The sequence below is a fragment of the Leptonychotes weddellii genome, chromosome 11 (assembly GCF_054177405.1).
Source record: "Leptonychotes weddellii isolate Sample4059 chromosome 11, ASM5417740v2, whole genome shotgun sequence".
NCBI lineage: Eukaryota > Metazoa > Chordata > Mammalia > Carnivora > Phocidae > Leptonychotes > Leptonychotes weddellii.
In genome coordinates, this window is record NC_138379.1 from 90694946 (window position 1) to 90712683 (window position 17738).

A 17738-nucleotide genomic window follows, 5' to 3' on the forward strand; every position below is an offset into this window, starting at 1 on the left:
TGACCCTCTTCCCTCTTGTGCTGTCTCTCATTCTCTCTCTCTCAAATAAATAAATAAAATCTTTAAAAAAAAAAAAAAGAATGATTATTTAGTTGGTGTGTACAACTAATGATTTCATCCATTAATAATATAATAAACATGGTAATTACAATTAATAATTCAGTCCGATTAGATGCTTAAAAATGCCCTTCAGGCCAAAAGCATGCTAACAACCCTTCCTACCCCCTGAACTCCCACCCTTAACAAATAAACAAAACACTCCTTCCCCCTAAACTTTTTCACTTTATAGTATCTAAAATTTTAGTATCTAAATAAATATCTAAAATGTTATCTTTGATCTTTAATTTCATTCAGTTTGCATACACAAAGTACCAATTATGCCACATCACTGAAGGTAGTAATCTCATTGATTGCATTGCATATGTTCTCAAAGTACGATTTCCTGCATGTACTGTCTGTACACACTCTAAAGATACCATCCCTGCTCTTTGAAGTGTTTACAATATAGGCACATCCTGCACTTGACTAAAAATAGCTTGCAGAAGCCCTTTTGAAATAGAAGTACCCATGAGGTTAACACTTGCTCTGTTGACTGAGTGCCTGTTATGCGAGGGACTTCTGGTTGACCCCAGTGGGCTCTGTGCCCAATGCAGGGCTTATAAGAGGCCAAGCAGCTGCTGCAAGAACTTCATGCGTTCACAGGTTTAGATAGAGACCTATGGCAGCCCGACACTTGAGAAATTACGGGGTCCTACTTCTACATGCAATTCCAGGCAAGAACAAATACTAAACCATACCACTTTTTGGTCTTACTTTGTTTCGGTGACCTTGCTTGTTGGTACCCTATGTTAGCAAGGCAAGCACACACATCCTTGGAGAGAGAAAATACAATATTTTGTGTTTCATCCAATGCATCTATATATTCATCACAGAAAAACAATCAGGACTTTGTTGGTCTTTTTGACATTAGGCAGAAAACCCAGGTTCTTCTTATTAGTTAGGGTTCTTCAGAGAAACAGAACCAATAGGGTTTATGTGTGTGTGTGACCTACATCTATAGTTAATATCAAGACAGATGTAGGTAGATACATGGATAGAGTTGGCTTAGGTGATTTTGGAGGCTGACAAGTCCAAAATCTACAGGGGAGGTCGGCCGGCTGGAGACCCAGGAAGAGCTGCGGCTCTAGTCCAAAGATAGTCTGGAGGCTAGAAATTTAAGATGAAGGAGTTGACAGGGTTGATTCCTTCTGCGGCTTCTCTCCTTGGCTGGTAGATGACTGCCTTCACCTGCCTTCACACGGACTTCCTTCCGTACATGTCTGTGTCCTCGTCTGCTTTTCTTATAAAAACACCAGTCATAGTGGATTAGGGTGCATCCTAATGGCCTCATTTAAACTTAATTACCTCTTGAAAGACCCTATCTCCAAATACAGTCATATACGGAGACACTGGGGGTTAGGATTTCAACATATAAATTTTGTTGGGGCCACGGTTCAGCCCATAACACTCTCCTCTTCCACATTGAGGACAGCATGCTCACGAATCTCCCCATGTTTTCTTTGCTACTTTCCGTTAGGTGAGGACAAGCAGGAGGTCGTTGGCGTGCCCTCTGAAGTCCGCTGTCAGTTCTCACCGAGCCAACTTGGAGGATGGGGATATCCACCCGGGAGCTGTTTCTCAACTTCACTATTGTCCTGATCACCGTGATTCTTATGTGGCTCCTTGTGAGGTCCTATCAGTACTGAGAAGCCATGTTACACTCCTGGGACTGACTGCAACCCTTTGGAGCTCCCTGCTGTATGTGCTGAGCACCCACTGCTGTCATGGGATGCCTTTCTCAGCACCCCAAGGCATTCTGACCCACATGCACACTATCTGAGGTGCCTCCAGCGTTAGGATCAATCGTGTGTCCTCTAAAGATGCTGCTCACACGGGCTGCCAAGTATTTGCCAGTGAGCATTAGATTTATTCCTCAACTCTTACGGCAAATGTGTTAGACAAGCCACAAGGTTAAAATTAAATGATTCATGATGATGTAGAATTGTAACAAGCCCCTGGTCTGTCTTCCCACACATCCCATCTCCTTACACCGTCTGCAACCAAACTCTCCATCAACTCACCAGAAGAAAGAAATGTTAGAGGAAGTCATTGTCAACCCCTATAGCTCTCATGTGAATAAAGTGAAGTCAACCACAAAATGACTTCTGGGATTTATTTCGCCTTCTATTTGCGATGCTACATTTGACCCTTGGCTGGGATTGAAGTGACATGTTACAGTATTTCTAGCATTTGAGATAAGCCAAGATGCTGAGGATTTGAAACCAAATCAATTAAGATTTGCCACATTTCAAATAATTCTGTTGATTCAGTGTTCCTCAAACTTACCCTCTAAACTGGTTCCGAGGGCCGAGGGAAAATAAATTCCACTAGGAGGTCTGGGGCAGAGCCTGAAGTGTCCCCTTAAAGCACAAAATTTCTTTGAAATCTTGCGTTTTATCTTTTTTTTAAATTGCTGTATATCCTTTTTATTTTTTATTAACATATAATGTATTATTTGTTTCAGGGGTACAGGTCTTGCGTTTTATCTTTAAAATTCACAAGAAATGTGGGATGCCTGGATGGCTCAGTCAGTTAAGCATCTGCCTTTGGCTCAGGTCATGATCCCAGGGTCCTGGGATCGAGTCCCGTGTCGGGCTCCTTGCTCAGCGGGGATCCTGCTTCTCCCTCTCCTGCTCCCCCTGCTTGTGCTCTCTCTGTCAAATAAAATATTTAAAAATAATGATAATAAAAATAAAATGTAGGATCTCAGGCCCCACTCCAGACTGAATTAGAATCAGAACAAATCAGAATCCTCACTTCCAGTGATCCATAATCACATCAAAGTTTGAGAAATACTAGTGGGGATCAGGGATTGCCAACTCTGGCTGCACAGTAGAATCATCTAGAGGAACTTTGGAAAATGCAGATGCTTGGGCTCTACCCCCTGAGGCTTTTACTTAATTGGTCTGAAGAGGATTCTGGGATCATGACCTGAGCCGAAGGCAGACGCTTAACAACTGAGCCACCCAGGCGCCCCTTCCCAGGAGTTTCTAATCTGATTGGTCTGGGGTGAACCCAGGCATTATTCTTTTTCAGAAGGATTCCAGTTGATTCTTCTGTGCAACCAATTAAGAACCCAGATATGATTAAGGGAAAAACAATTTTTTTCTTCTTTAAGGTGTTCCCAGCAAAAGTTAGGAAATTGCAGTGTCCTGTTCCTAATTTCATTTTATTTTTTAAAGATTTATTTATTTATTTGGAGGGGGGCAGAGCAGAGGGAAAGGGAGAGGGAAAGAAGCAGACTCCCCCCACCACATCCGTGCTTGGAGCCTGACGAGCCTGACTCGGGGCTCCAACTTAGGACCCTGAGATCATGACGAGAGCCGAAATCAAGAGTTGGATGCTCAAGACTGAGCCATCCAGGCGCCCCTCCTGTTCCTATTTTAGAGTCAGACTACACCTGCGGATTTGCAGTCCTTAATGATTTAGTGTGCAGTGCACCTCCTCCTAGACACGTGGCTCTGGGGCCCTTGGTAGAGGGTTATTAGTTTCTCCCTTACCCTAAGAAGACCTCAGAGAATCTACGGCTGTTTGTGTCTGTGTTTGAGAAGGTGTGTGTATGGTGGTAGAGAGGGAAGTGGACACAATGAGTGACATAGTCCCTTCACCCAAGTCACTAGTGGAGCCAACGTTTACAGCAGCAGCGGTTTACTGAGTCTGCTGTACGTGAAGCCCCACACCAGGCACTTTCCACATATTATGCCATTTATTATTTTTTTTTAAAGATTTTATTTATTTATTTGAGAGAGAGAGAGAGTGAGCACGAGAGGGGGGAGCGAGGGAGGGAGAAGCAGACTCCCCGCTGAGCAGGGAGCCTGATGCGGGACTCGATCCCAGGACTCCAAGATCATGACCTGACCTGAAGGCAGTCGCCCAACCAACTGAGCCACCCAGGCGCCCTATTATGCCATTTAGTAGATGTGGAGTAGATGTGGGAGCTGAGGATCACAGACCTCACTGACCAGATGTAAGTGGTGAAGCTAGGGTGACGAAAATAGCGTGTTCCCCTCTGTCGGGACTGCAAACAAGTCATGCTTTATTATAGCTCTCCAAACCCTTTGATTATAAGTTTGTACCCTCATATTCTTTAGCATTCTAAAACATCAGGCTAATGAGATAAAGGTAACAGGTGTAATTCTCTATGTAATTTCTCTGCTTGTCACTCCTCACCTGCTTTTTTCCTGCCTTTCTCTTCCTAACTTGCTGTGATTGGATCTACTGATAGGACCCACTTGCAGACCACATTAGGGATCACCTTTGCAGGGGTAGGACATCCATTAGCAGATGTGTCTAATTTCCTCTACGTTCAGGAGTCCTAGTCAGTATGGCTAAATTCTTGTTTGACTTGTAAGTATCCCCCCCCTTTTTTAAAAAAGATTTTATTTATTTGAGAGAGAGTAAGCAAGAGAGCACAAGTGGGGGGGAAGGCAGAGGGAGAGGGAGAGGCAGACTCTCTGCTGAGCAGGGAGCCCAATGCCAGGTTCGATCTCAGGACCCCGGGATCATGACCTGAGCCGAAGGCAGACGTTTAACTGACTGAGCCACCCAGGCGCCCTGTAAGTCTCCCTTCATGTATAACCTTCCCTGAGTCCTCAGGTATCTGAATCATCACAGTACCCTCAGTGTTGGCCCCACCCACTCAAACAAAATGCTAGTTCTTTGCAACCAGAATGCTGAATCCTACTTGTTAGCTAAAGTTCCAGCTCATGGGCTTGATCTATCGTGCTAGCTTCCTTCTCTTTAGTTCATTCATCTGACAAGTACCTATGTGGAACTATGATGTGTTGGGCATTATACTAGCCACTGGGGATAAAATGGCAAATAAGACAGGCAAGCCCCCTTCTCAAGGAGCACATCATTTAGTGGGGGAGACAGATACATGACTGGGTGGTTATAATGGCATAAATTCTTCAATGAGAGAAGGACAGGCTGGGTGTTGTTGGAAGAGATTCCAGGCAGAGGGAACAGCAAGAATAGAAATCCAAAGGTCAGACAGCATGGCAATTCCAGGAAATTGAAAGTATCAGCACAGCTGAAGCATAAAGTACCGCTCCAGCCACATGAGGGCAGGTCTCAAGGTTCTGACTGCATCTGACTTCCAAGTTGGACCATCTCTGGCTTTCCTCACTGTCATGCCTTCTCACTCACTGGAAGGGACCTCCTGCCACCAACAATCATCTGAACCGTTTCTGTGCTTATACAGGAATTAGACACTGGGTCTGGGAACCCCTGGTCACCTGTACCCCCAGCAGTGAGGAGAGTTCTCACCACTTACCATCTCGCCCTTGGGGTAGCTCTCTGTTGGATGATGGTCTCTTTTTGCCATAAACCCCAGACTGCCCATTCAAGTGCCTCTTAAAGTTGAGCTGCTCATATTACAGTGGCAACCAACCATATGAATTTTAAAAGGAAGGTAGTTTGAAGTGCTGGCTTAGGCTTTTCTTCCAGTCTTCCTTAAACTCACTACTAAATTAGGCATCTTTTGGAACATCCATCTCCCCTCCTTTTTTAAAAGATTTTATTTTTACAAAATCTCTACACCCGATGTGGGGCTCAAACTCATGGCCGAGAGCAAGAGTTGCATGCTGTACTGAGCCAGCCAGGTGCCCCTGGGACATCCTCTTTTTTTTTTTTTTTTTAAAGATTTTATTTATTTATTTTGAGAGAGAGAGAATGAGAGAGAACACATGAGAGGGGATAGGGTCAGAGGGCAAAGAAGACTCCCTGCCGAGCAGGGAGCCCGATGCGGGACTCGATCCAGGGACTCCAGGATCATGACCTGAGCCGAAGGCAGTCGCTTAACCAACTGAGCCACCCAGGCGCCCGGGACATCCTCTTTTTATCTAACAATTTTCTTACACTGAGGAGATACACATGGTTTTATCAGTTGTTGACAGTCCCACCAGCATATATGGTTGCCAACTCCTCTCCTTAGGACTGCCAGGAGTGTTGGCTTTATAGGCATAAGAAATTTTCCATATAATTCGTGTCCCAGCCATGGCTCTTAGAAAAGAGCCCCACGGTACTCCAACCTGATCAGCTTTTCCAATCACATTTCCATCTTTGCTCCATTGACCCAGACAGGGAAGTGTGAAAATCATCATAAAATGATGGTGCGGCCACTGTTGTCTTTTTTTTTTTTTAAGATTTATTTATTAATTTTAGAGCGAGAGCTCTCACATGAGCGGGGGAAGGGCAGAGAGAGAGAGGGAGAATCCTCAAGCAGACTCCCCGTTGAGCTGGGAGCCCAATGCAGGGCTTAATCTCATGACCCTGAGCTGAAATCAAGAGTTGGCCGCTCAACCGACTGAACCACCCAGGCGCCCTGCCACTGTTGCCTTTTAATGTGGGCTCTCAAACATTCTAGAAGGCATTTCAAGGGGACAGCACCCATTGCATGTTTACTTTTTTTTTTCTTTTTTGCACTAACGATGAACTTCATTCTCTCACTGAATAACAAATTGGGGAATCCTTTAGAAGGCAGTCTCACATGAAAAGGTAAAGGTCAGATTTGCAATTTTATTTTCCTCCACCTTCTTCCTATTCCTATTTGTTTAGAGTCAAAAGAGCAAGGTTCACAGAAAAAAGTCATCTCTTGCTGCACAAGCCTGTCCCTTGGATAGTATCCTGCCACATCAATAGATATTTTCAAACAAAGTATGTATATTTTGGTCTCTTCCACGCCCCCTATCCATTCATTTCTGATTGACTATCAGGTGTACTGGAGGAATAATTGTCAAACTATATTGGAATGGCTTGGTCTCATGGCAGGGTCTTGCTCTCACTTTCCTTTTAGCTCATGGTTAAGGGGACTAATCACCTTTAAGATTTTCTTTTTGCTTAGCTGTCCCTTTTATATCCCTGGGACACAATTTTTTTTTTAAGATTTTATTTATTTATTTGAAAGAGAGAGAGAGAGGGAACACAAGCAGGGGGAGTGGGAGAGGGAGAAGCAGAATCCCTGCTGAGCAGGGAGCCCGATGCAGGCCTCCATCCCAGGACCCTGGGATCATGTCCTGAGAAGAAGGCCGATGCTTAACAGACTGAGCCCCCCAGGTGCCCCTCCCTGGGACACAATTCATTGTGCCATTCTGCCTTCCCACAGCCATTTGGGCAAGTGCTCCCTGTCATTCCTGTATGGGATCCCAGAGCCTTCCTCAGCAGGTGGGTATGTGTGTTACCTCCTTGAGACCTCACTACCCAGAATCCTGTCCTGAATGCCTAGAGTGCCCCCAGTAGATACGGATCAAATAAACTAAGCTGGTTCTGTACCTCTTTCCTCCAAATACATTACCCATCATTCTCCTAGATAGGTTTTATCATTTTCTTGTTTTTAGAATGTCTTTTAAAAATTTTTGGCACAGAAGACCTTTCTTAGCTGACCTATGCCTACCTGTAACTGCTCTTCTGTTTGCCTGTCCCATGTGCCCCACTCCACCCCTCATTTCCTGTCATTTCTTACTATGTATAGTTTTCAAGTATGCCACGCTCTCTTATGCTGCTGTGACCTTGTACATCCCTTTGTCTGGACTTTCTTCCCTTTCCTTTCCTGGCTAATGCATTTGTTAAGATTGCCATTAGGTGTTATTACCTCTTGTCTGGACTTTCTTCTCTTTCCTTTCCTGGCTAATGCATGTAAGATTGCCATTAGGTGTTATTACCTCTTGGAGGTTATCCGCAGAGGATTCCCTTCCATGAGCCTCATGCTTCACGTGCTCTTATCCCTTATCCCACTGCATAGTTTGTTGCATGTCTCTCTCATTTCTTTTTAGTCCATGGCGGGGAGGGGGGGGGTTCTTATTTCAAAGCTAAATTTTAGTTCCTAGCTGGTGGACCATCATCACTAGATAAGTATCCATTAAATCCATCAAGAAATGCTTGGCTGGGTATAACAGTCTTGGGAATAGACCTGTGCCCATTTCTATGATTAGGTGCATGATCTGTGCTCACGACAGTGTAAGAAAAGAGGGGGCATGAAATCTGTGCTCTAAAAATTCTATCACAGTAATGAGCAAAGCAAAGTTCTTTTAAACTTTAGGCAGTTGAAACAGCTTTTCCAAAGGCAGTTTGCATCTTTATGAAATATTCATGGTACTTGCTTCTTTTGATCTATCTCTATCGCCACCCTGAACAGTTTGACAGTGTTTATGAATGACTCAGCAAAGCCCAATGTGTTGAGCACACATTTGAGTTCATCTACAAACAGGGTGATACTGGAAAAATTTCCATTTTTCAAGCTACATAAAGTTAGGGTTAAACTTCATTTATAAACAGCATACTTAAACAAAACTTACGGCACACCTACTGTATGTAAATAAGAGAAACGTATTTCTCTTTTATCTTGTTAAGTATTCATTTTTAATCATACTTTTATTCAGCCAGTGAGATGGCTGGACATAAAGGACAGATGACCAGTCCTAAAACAGAGCTAATGAGAGGCAGAGCTGAGAGGCAAATCTAGTTCTTTCCAGCTCAGATCACGTAGAACTCTTTCCAGTCGCAGGGCTGCCCCTCTGCATTATCAGATGAGTGACTCCAGGGCAGAAGGTACATTCCCTTAATCTGGGCTGAAAGTGCCAAAGTATAGTACATATTAGAGGCCTCCAGGCAAATAATTTAACTGCTCTGTAGCTCAGTCGTACCGGGTGTGTAATGTACACAATTCTGTTTCCCAAGAGTTTGATACAAAGTCCTGGAATCATCTTCGTCAGTCAACTGAGCAGTAGACGAGAAAGGACAAGAATACTGATGGCTGATTAAAGCTATTTTCAATGTGTCAGTGTTATCTATGGGGATTAAGTAGAAATGACAGCTCTGTCTACAGCATTAGCCACTTATACACACTTGCAGGAATTTGTCACATGGAGATGTTTTCATCTCCTGCTCATTAGATCATTTTAAAGTAAGTACTGGAAGAAGTACAGTCTTTGGATTCACAGACTATATTTTGTGTACTAACATGTGACCCCAGACAAGTTACTGAACTTTTGTGAGCCACAATTTTCTTAGCTATAATAATAGAGAATAATATTTTCTTTGTAGAAAGATTAGACATTATTTAGATATCCTGTGTTTAATTAGAGTGCCTAGAAATTAGTAAATACTCAATAAACAATAGTTAATATTGTAACATAAGTAAAGTGTGTACAATGTTTGGAACAATGTGGCCCTAAAAGAGTGTTAAAGATTTGTGGTGAGTAATGCTGCTGAGATTCCAATGCTATTTCTTTTAAGAGGGAAAATGAAACACTTTGTAAAAGTTGGGATTTTTTTTAAAGCAGAGGAAAGGGATAGGGGAATGGCCGATTCTTTTACTCCAAAAGAGTACAGTATTTTTCTCAAAATGCAAGGACCATTTGAATGATATCTGGATTCCTGCACCAACCCTGGATCTGACAGAATCTCTAGGAGTGGGGTCTGGCTTGCTACATTTTAAACCTGCTCCCTAGATGATTCTTATTTCCCTAAAGCTTGAGAACCACGAATCTGCAACACCCACACATGCCAACCCACAGGATTTGCATCTCTAATACTATTAAGGATTTGGGTTCTCGCTGGACTCACAAGTTCTCCCAGTTTCACTTTCTCAGAGGGATCACAGAGTTCTCACCCCATCCCCTTGAACTACAAATTTATGGTCTTTCTTTCTTTTTTAAAATTTTATTATGTTATGTTAATCACCATACATTACATCATTGGTTTTTGATGTGGTGTTCCATGATTCATTGTTTGCGTATAACACCCAGTGCTCCATTCAGTACGTGCCCTCCTTAATACCCATCACCATAGAGCTATCCTATGACCCAGCAATTGCACTACTGGGTATTTACCCCAAAGACACAGATGTAGTGAAAAGAAGGGCACCCCAAATTTATGTTCTTGTTCCTCCCCATCTTTCCAGGGAAAGCTCTCCTTGCACCCTCTAGCCCCTATTCTTAGTAGTTCCCATGCCAGATCTATAGATTCTCTCTCAAAAGTATTTGCTTCTTTGTACCTGAAGATTCAGATGCTCTCTACACCTCCACTAATACAACTAATACTAATATTAATAAAATTATTTCTAAACCTGAGGTTATGTAGTGTGTTAGCTTGTATGCAAGGGTTCTATTTTGATACATTTTCAAAGAAAATGTTGGAACTGTCGCTCAAATTTTGATAGCTTTAAAACATAAACATCAATAGATCTTTCCAAATTATGTTCCCACTTGATCCTCGCCTTCTTCCTGGCAATGAGACTGCACCCAAGGCTAGAACATCAGCAGAAAGCAGTCTTCCCATTAGATCTTGGATTTTAAAAATGCAGAAATTTGTTACTTTCTCCCTGGGTGGGTAAAGTGAAAATGACTTTTCTCAGCAGCAGCTGTTTCAGGGTCTGCCTGAAACAGCATTCTGGTGGCAGTGTTCGCAGGCTTCAGCCAACACTGTCTGACCTACATCCACCTGTGAATTGCTTTTCTTCCAACCACTTACCCACATTAGATCCCTCTGACACAGCCTCAAAAAGGCCATGGGAGAAAAAAAGCCTATTTTCAACACATGCTGGGTCTACAGTGACATGCAAAGTGATATCCAGCAACCCCCCCCCCCCACCACACACACATCCTGCCAAGTCCTGCCAAGTCCTGCCAAGTCCTAAGACGATTTGTCTTCGCACTGCAACCTTTTCAGGTATTCAGAGATTTCATGTGATTCTCTGATAATCCAACATGAAAACTGCCCCTGTCTTTTGCTGCATGCCCCGATGAACTTTCCATTTCACCCAGAATGACAAGACACTCAGAGCGTCTTGGAAGAGCAACACTTGGAATCAAGTGGTACTAGAAGGCCATTTGTGTGAGTCACCACTGCCATCCCGACCCTGTTGGAATGAGTACGATCACATTCAGATTGCAGACTCATAGAATAAGCGGGAAACCACACTTGTAAGATTTGATTTTGTCACATGTGATAATACCATCAAACCTTGATTTTGGAAGTGAGAGACAGTCATATGCAGTTGGGGAGACTGCCAACCTGAGATACATTTTGCATTATACCATATGTCATTGACTTTAACGATGGTTCTGGACCAGTTCATTTTGAATATCACTTATGAAAGATCATATCATTGACATTTAATATTATTGATGATTAGCCTCTGAGCCATAAAGCGTTCTCTTCCTGAGAAAGATAGGTATCTTGAAATATATTTTCCTTGAAGATGTCTGTACTTGGTCCCATCTTTTCCACCTTCTGGTATTTTCAGGAGCTTAATCATAATGATTAATATGACTATTGGCTAAGGCTGTATTTAATCTGCAAATCAATCCCCCAAATAAAAGAAAACTTTTTCTATTTACAGTGAAAAGGCAAAGCAAGCCCCATCTTTCGTCATGACCACTCATCTATGGAGATGAGAATGAAGGAATATCTCTTATGGAAGAAAAGGATGCAGTAGTACCCAGTAACAAGGCATATATTTTGATAAGTACTATTTTTTATTTGCAATTCAAAAATGTTCTTCTGAATATTAGATATGATGACTTAAAAAGAGGTATCAGAAGTCTTTTTCTATCTGGGTGCCAATCAAAAAAGAACTTGGTCCTTTTTAAAAAAAAAATTTAAATTATAGTTAGTTAACAGACAGTGCAGTATTGGTTTCAGGGGTAGAATTCAGTGATTCATCACGTATATACAACACCCAGTTCTCATCATAACAAGTGAAGAACTCAGTCCTGAAATATGAATTATTATCTTACTATGCTATTTTAATTACAATTGGTTATAACACTTCATTATAATGTCTTATATTTTCTGGAAAGAGAGACATTTATTCAAATTTTGTTTGGCTGGAGTTTCCCTGAGGCTGTTGGAACTCTGGTAAAGTGAGTGGTCTTAAGTTACTTATGCACTAAGGCAAACAAAATGGAAATAATGTTGACAAAATAAATGGTTTCTAAAAAAGAAAGAAAGAAGGAAATTAGAAACCTTTCAAGTGAAGGCTTCACGCTGGGCAGCATCCAGTGATGATACTTAAACTAGACCATATGATTTAGGCACAAGCTTTGATGGAGAGGCAGGAGATATGCCCCCACAATAATTTGGGGCTAATTTCAAACTTTCTCTTCACTACCAGACCTCCAAAAAAACTTCTGGAATGTTTCAGCTAGAGAGAATTTCAAAGATATATGGTTCAACAGTGAAATTTTATGGTGAGGAGCCAAGCTTAGAAAAGTTAAGCAACTACTCCCTATTTGTTAATTGCAATTTTGGGGCGAGGAGCCAGATATTCTGATGTTTAGGCCACCATTTTTCAACTGGCAACTATGAATAATTGGATTTCTTTAGTGGAATCTCTCTTCATAGCTCTCAGATGGGGGAAAAAAAAAAGGGCAAAATCTGGCTCCTTTAGGCTGTGGCCCAAAGAGTAGATCTCATTCTGTATGTATACAACTGAAAGAATGTGATTGTGTGGCTCCCCATGGCCAAGTTTGCCTTGCTGTAGACCAGAAAATACACTGGCACTTCATCCTGCCCAGATGTCCAGGCCCCTCAACTTAGAATTCAGCTAACAGTGCTGTTACTCAAAAAGTGTGGGCTTAGGTGTGCTGGAATCAGAAATCTGCAGAATCTCTCAGAATTTTTCTTATGATTAGCCTTCATTATTATGGCTGGAAGGAGGAAATTTTCAGCAAGGATTAAAATTTTAGCCACAGGGAAGAACAAACAGCTCCTATGACCTCTGAGATTTCCTACAATATCATTGGATGGTTTCCCTAGAACTTTCTTTACAACTCAGATGCTAAAACCAGCTGCTTTCAGATATCTTGCCCTACTCTCAAGGAACATGATCTAAATAGGAATCATCACAGGCACCAAGACCTTGGCTAGAAAATCTTCCTAGTGACACAGTATCCTATTCCCTGAGAGATGCCAGAGGAATTCTTTCCACAGCTTCTTCCTCAGAAGAGAGGCAATAGGGCATAGTGAAAAAGCTGTGGCTTTTGCTACAGTTGAAGTATTCATCCTGACTCAGCCATTTATGGGCTGTTTGACCTATGATAAGTAAAATAATTTCCCAGAGCCACGGTGTCTAATCTCAAAATGGAGATAATGTTATGTACCTCAGAAGCTAGTGATAAAGTAGAAATAGTACATATAAAGTACTCTAATATAGTAGATTCTAGATAAATTATAACTTGTAACTATGACGCATAGGTTGAGTGTGATTACTAGAACGGAGCACCATCTCTATTTAAGGTAAGCTTTGAGAATTTAATGCCCCACCAAGTCCCACACATGGATCAGTGCATGTATGTTTTGGGGGTGGGAGTTTGTATGAAAGAAGGCAAGAATAAGAAATAAGATCTGGGGCGCCTGGGTGGTTCAGTCAGTTAAGCATCCGACTCTTGATTTTGGCTCAGGTCATGATCTCAGGGTGGTGAGACTGAGCACATGGGCTCTGCGCTGAGCTGGAGGGAAGGGTCTGCTTTACTCCCTCTCTCGCTGTGCCCCACCCCACTCACACACAGACTCTCTCTCTCAAATAAATAAATAAATCTTTTTTAAAAAAACAAATAAGACCTAATTTTCATCTTTTTTACTAAGGTGTTAGTATGTCCTTTGTATTCATGTTGCATTGGCTAGGTTCTCCAATAATATGTCAATTAACAGTGATAATAGAGGGCATCCTTTAATTTTTTTCTTACTTTACTGAGAATGCTTCTATAGTTTCCCCATTAGATATGATATTTAATGTAAACTTCTGGTAGATAACTTTTACCTGGTAAGGAAAATTTCTTTTCTATTTTGAATTTGTTAATTAAAAGAATCAGGTATGGTTTTAGCTTTACCACATGCTATTCCTTTGAGATTATCATATAGTTTTTTTTTTCTCATTTGATCTGGTAATTAATTAATCTACTTACATTCCTGAGATATATCCTACCTGACCACAATGTATCATTTTTTCACTATACTACCCGTTAGGGTGGCCAGTGATGCTGGTGGCAAAGATTTGCACAAAGAATACAGCAATAAGCAGGACAGAATTTATTCACTCTCCAAGGGAGGAGAGGGGCCAGACATGGAAAGAGAGGTAGGCCCCGAGTTTCTTTAGGCTGGGCCTTGTGAGGAGGGGCTTGACTCTTGGCCAGGTAGAGCAGGCCTAACAAGTTTCAGAAGTGGGGAGAGGGCTCTGTCCTGGGCTCCTCTGGAATGTGGGCTATGGGCCGGCTAGAGAGGAATATGTTTTGTAGTTGTGGTCTATTTTCTGAGAATGAGGGGCACCATGACCTGGAAAAACAAAACAGACACCTGTGAGTTTTATTTGTAAGCTTGACTGGGGAGGGGGCTTTGAATAGAATGCTTTCACTACCAGAGTCAGAGTCATAGGCAGCCATGAAGAGCTCCGAAGTGGCTTCATACACAAATTTAGGGCATCCCTTTCTCCAGCTGTCTCTCTTCTGTGATTTTTCCAATAGCTCTCAAGAGCACCTTTTCACGGTCCTTAGAAAGCTGGAGTACTGTTCTTGTTTTGTTTTGTTTTCCATGCAGTTGCATACTTTCCGTAGCTGGATCTGGCTAGGAACAAAGGGTAGAAACAAAAGAGAGAGAAAACAATAAGGGTTCCTTCAACACTGTTCAGACTAAAGGGACTCCTTTTCTCAGTTCTTGGGTAATAAAGAAGGATTTTTCTCTGGGTTTTAGGTGCCTGCAGGCTCACCACTGCTGCTTTGTTGCAAGAGTTGCAGCTTTATGACTTTACATGGGGCAGGGTCAGGAGATTAATAAAAGAAAAAAGTGGCAGATTTCCTTCAAATTCACAATCGCCTACCTGGTCCTCTGACTAGAAAATACAGGTTTCTTTTGGAGCTATTCTGTTGACACATGCTGTGTAGTTCCAGGATTTGGGCTTGCCCTAGAGTCTAAATTAGAAGACCTGAGTAGAAAAATAAAACCCAGAAAACTCGCCATTTTAATAGTTGTTAGATGATTTTATTTTATTTATTTTTATTATTTATTATTTTTTAAAGATTTTATTTATTTATTTATTTGACAGCGAGAGAGGGAACACAAGCAGGGGGAGTGGGAGAGGGAGAAGCAGGCTTCCCGCTGAGCAGGGAGCCCGATGCGGGGCTCGGGGCTCGAGATGCGGGGCTCCATCCCAGGACCCTGGGGTCACGACCTGAGCCCTGAGCCGAAGGCAGATGCTTAACGACTGAGCCACCCAGGGGCCCCGTTAGATGATTTTAGAGAAAGATACAGAGTGAGGTTTATTTATTTTAGGCAAAAGCATAAGTTCCTGGAGTCTAGATTTGAATCATCTACCCTCTTGACTGGATTAAGATGATGTAAGATTGTTAGAGCGACAATGGTCAGGCGGAGCAAATGAAAACTCTCTTGGGAGAGACGCTCTCATAATCCTAGAGCTCCATTTATTTTTATAATTTTTGATAGGCAATATCTGGCACTCAATAAAAAAAATAGGCACATGAAGAGACAAGAGAAAGTAATCAAAAGCGAGAAACAACAGACAATAAAGAAGACCCAGAGAACAGACATGGACTTTGAAATAACTGCAAAAATGGTCAAGGAAAAAATATATAGTTATAAAGTTGTCCCTTGTACTCTCTTACAGCTTTTAATATTCTCTGTATCTGCAGTTTGGTCTTTTAGAAGGCCGGCCGGCGCTGCTGCCTTTTTTCCCCCCCACAAAAACATTTATTGTCTCCATTTGGTCCCTGGGGTGGGAGAGGTCTCGGGGTGGCTGAAAGCTGTCTAGTGGCTGCATGGAGAGGCTCAGGCAGAGGCCCCTGACACCAGAGGGACACCAGGGGGACACGAGGGGCACTTTACAGGGCTCCAGAGGCTCCTAGCTGTGCCTCAGAGCGAGCCCTTCCGAGAGCTACCGGCGCAGCCCGCCGGCCCGCTGAGCTGAGTCAGGGGGTCGCCATCTTCCCGACGGGGTCACCGCCTCACCCAGGAAGTGGTTCTCCGGGAGGTCCCAGACACGGGGCGGAGGGGGGGAGCTGCGCGGGCACAGCCGACGGCTCGGGCTCTGGGCCGGCGCGCCTCACGTTCTTCCTCCAGAACCACGGCGGCCCCACGGCGGCCCCACGGCGGCCCCCCGGCGGCCAGGGGCCTGCCCATGCGTCCGCGGAGGCCCTGTGCCGGTCCTGGAAGCGGGCGCAGCCCCGCGCTGCGTGGGCGCCCTCGCGCTTCCTCTCGGGCGCTCCGGAGAAGGGCCCGCGCGGCGCACGGCCACGTGGAGGCGGTGGACCCCGGAGCCCGGACAGAGGTAGGGGGCAGGCCGGCCGGTGCGCGTCGGCGAGCGGGGCACGCGGCCTCCGCCGGGCGCGCTGGGCCTGACGAGGCCGGGCGTGCGAGCTGGGTGGGCTCGAGGGGGGGCGCTGGCCGGCGCGGAGGCGGAGGCTGCCTGGGGACACGCTTCTCACGGTCGCGGCTGGGAAGGAAGGTGGAGGGCGGCGGGAGGCCGGAGGACGGGCGTCCCGGTCTGCGGCGTCCACAGCTGCGGAAGCCGGAGGCCGGCGGGCCTCACCGTCGCGCGCGCTGCCCTTACTTCTACTCAGTGGGTCGAGTTCCCTGCGGGGGGGTGTGAGGGCATCCCTGTAGAAGAAAAGCATGTTACAAAGTCAGCGACCTTCCCGAATAAACAGTACGGGTGCTGCTATCCGGGTGAGAGGACTAGTTAGCGTCACTTTTACTTAGCCCATATTTTTATTAAAATTTTATTTACTTAGGTATTTTGAGATTTTACTTTTAAATAATCTCTACAGCCAGGGTGGGGCTCGAACCCGCAGCCCGTGGGTCAACAGTCGCACGCTCTGCACGCCGAGTCCGTCGGGAGCCCCTATCAATACGCACAAATACCTCCAGCAGTATTTTTTTTTACCCATTGGACTGTAGTCTCCAGGTTATTCAAGTGTCCTCTTTTTTTGACAGTAAATTTTCTTCAGGGAATGTTACCTTTTCTTTGGTAATTTGCTTTGTCTTCGTCTTCCTTTCCGCCCCGCCTCACCTTAATTTTGTAAGTTTTCTTCTCCTGTCCCTTGAAAAGGCTTAGGATTCCCCTAGAGGTGGCCCTCTTACTTGCCTCGGTTAACACTAAAAAAGGGAAAAAGGTCTTTTAAATTTACCCAAATTTGTTGCTGCAGTTACAAATCTGTCATGTATCCTGGTGGGTGTCAACTGTCGATTTCAGTTAAAATTAGTTCAACGGCACTGATCTCCAGCAGTAGCTGAATTAGGGAATAAAGGAGTTTTGTATTTGTAAAAAGCGCGGTACTCTGCTTGGCTGTCTCGCTCCCGGCTTTGAGCCCAAGGGCATGAAGCGTTGGTGTAGGAAACAGCCTTGCCTCGGCGTGGAACCTTGACCGCGTGTGTAGAGGTGACGAAGAGGCCACTGTCTGCGGGGCACTGTGCGTTGAGATACTCAGCGCAGCTGTCTTTGAATATGGTTTCTCTTAAGTGAAAACAGGTACATGATTGGAAATGCATCTCCCCACGCACATTTCCTTTCTCACCACAGTGTCCAAACAGTGTCTGCTCCCATATAAATTATATACTCTTTTTCAGGCAAGTACAGTATTTTAAATAATCTGCTGCAAGATTAATTGTCATTTTTTTATCCCTTCTGT

General features: G+C 43.9%; 1 protein-coding gene across 1 annotated transcript; it reads left to right on the forward strand.

Annotated features, from left to right (window-relative positions):
- The first annotated feature begins 1543 nt into the window (after positions 1–1543).
- Positions 1544–2198, forward strand: SLN (sarcolipin). The gene has a single exon (XM_006744669.3). The coding sequence runs from the start codon at positions 1650–1652 to the stop codon at positions 1743–1745; it is 96 nt and encodes a 31-aa protein (XP_006744732.1). The 5' UTR covers positions 1544–1649; the 3' UTR covers positions 1746–2198.
- Positions 2199–17738: the final 15540 nt, after the last annotated feature.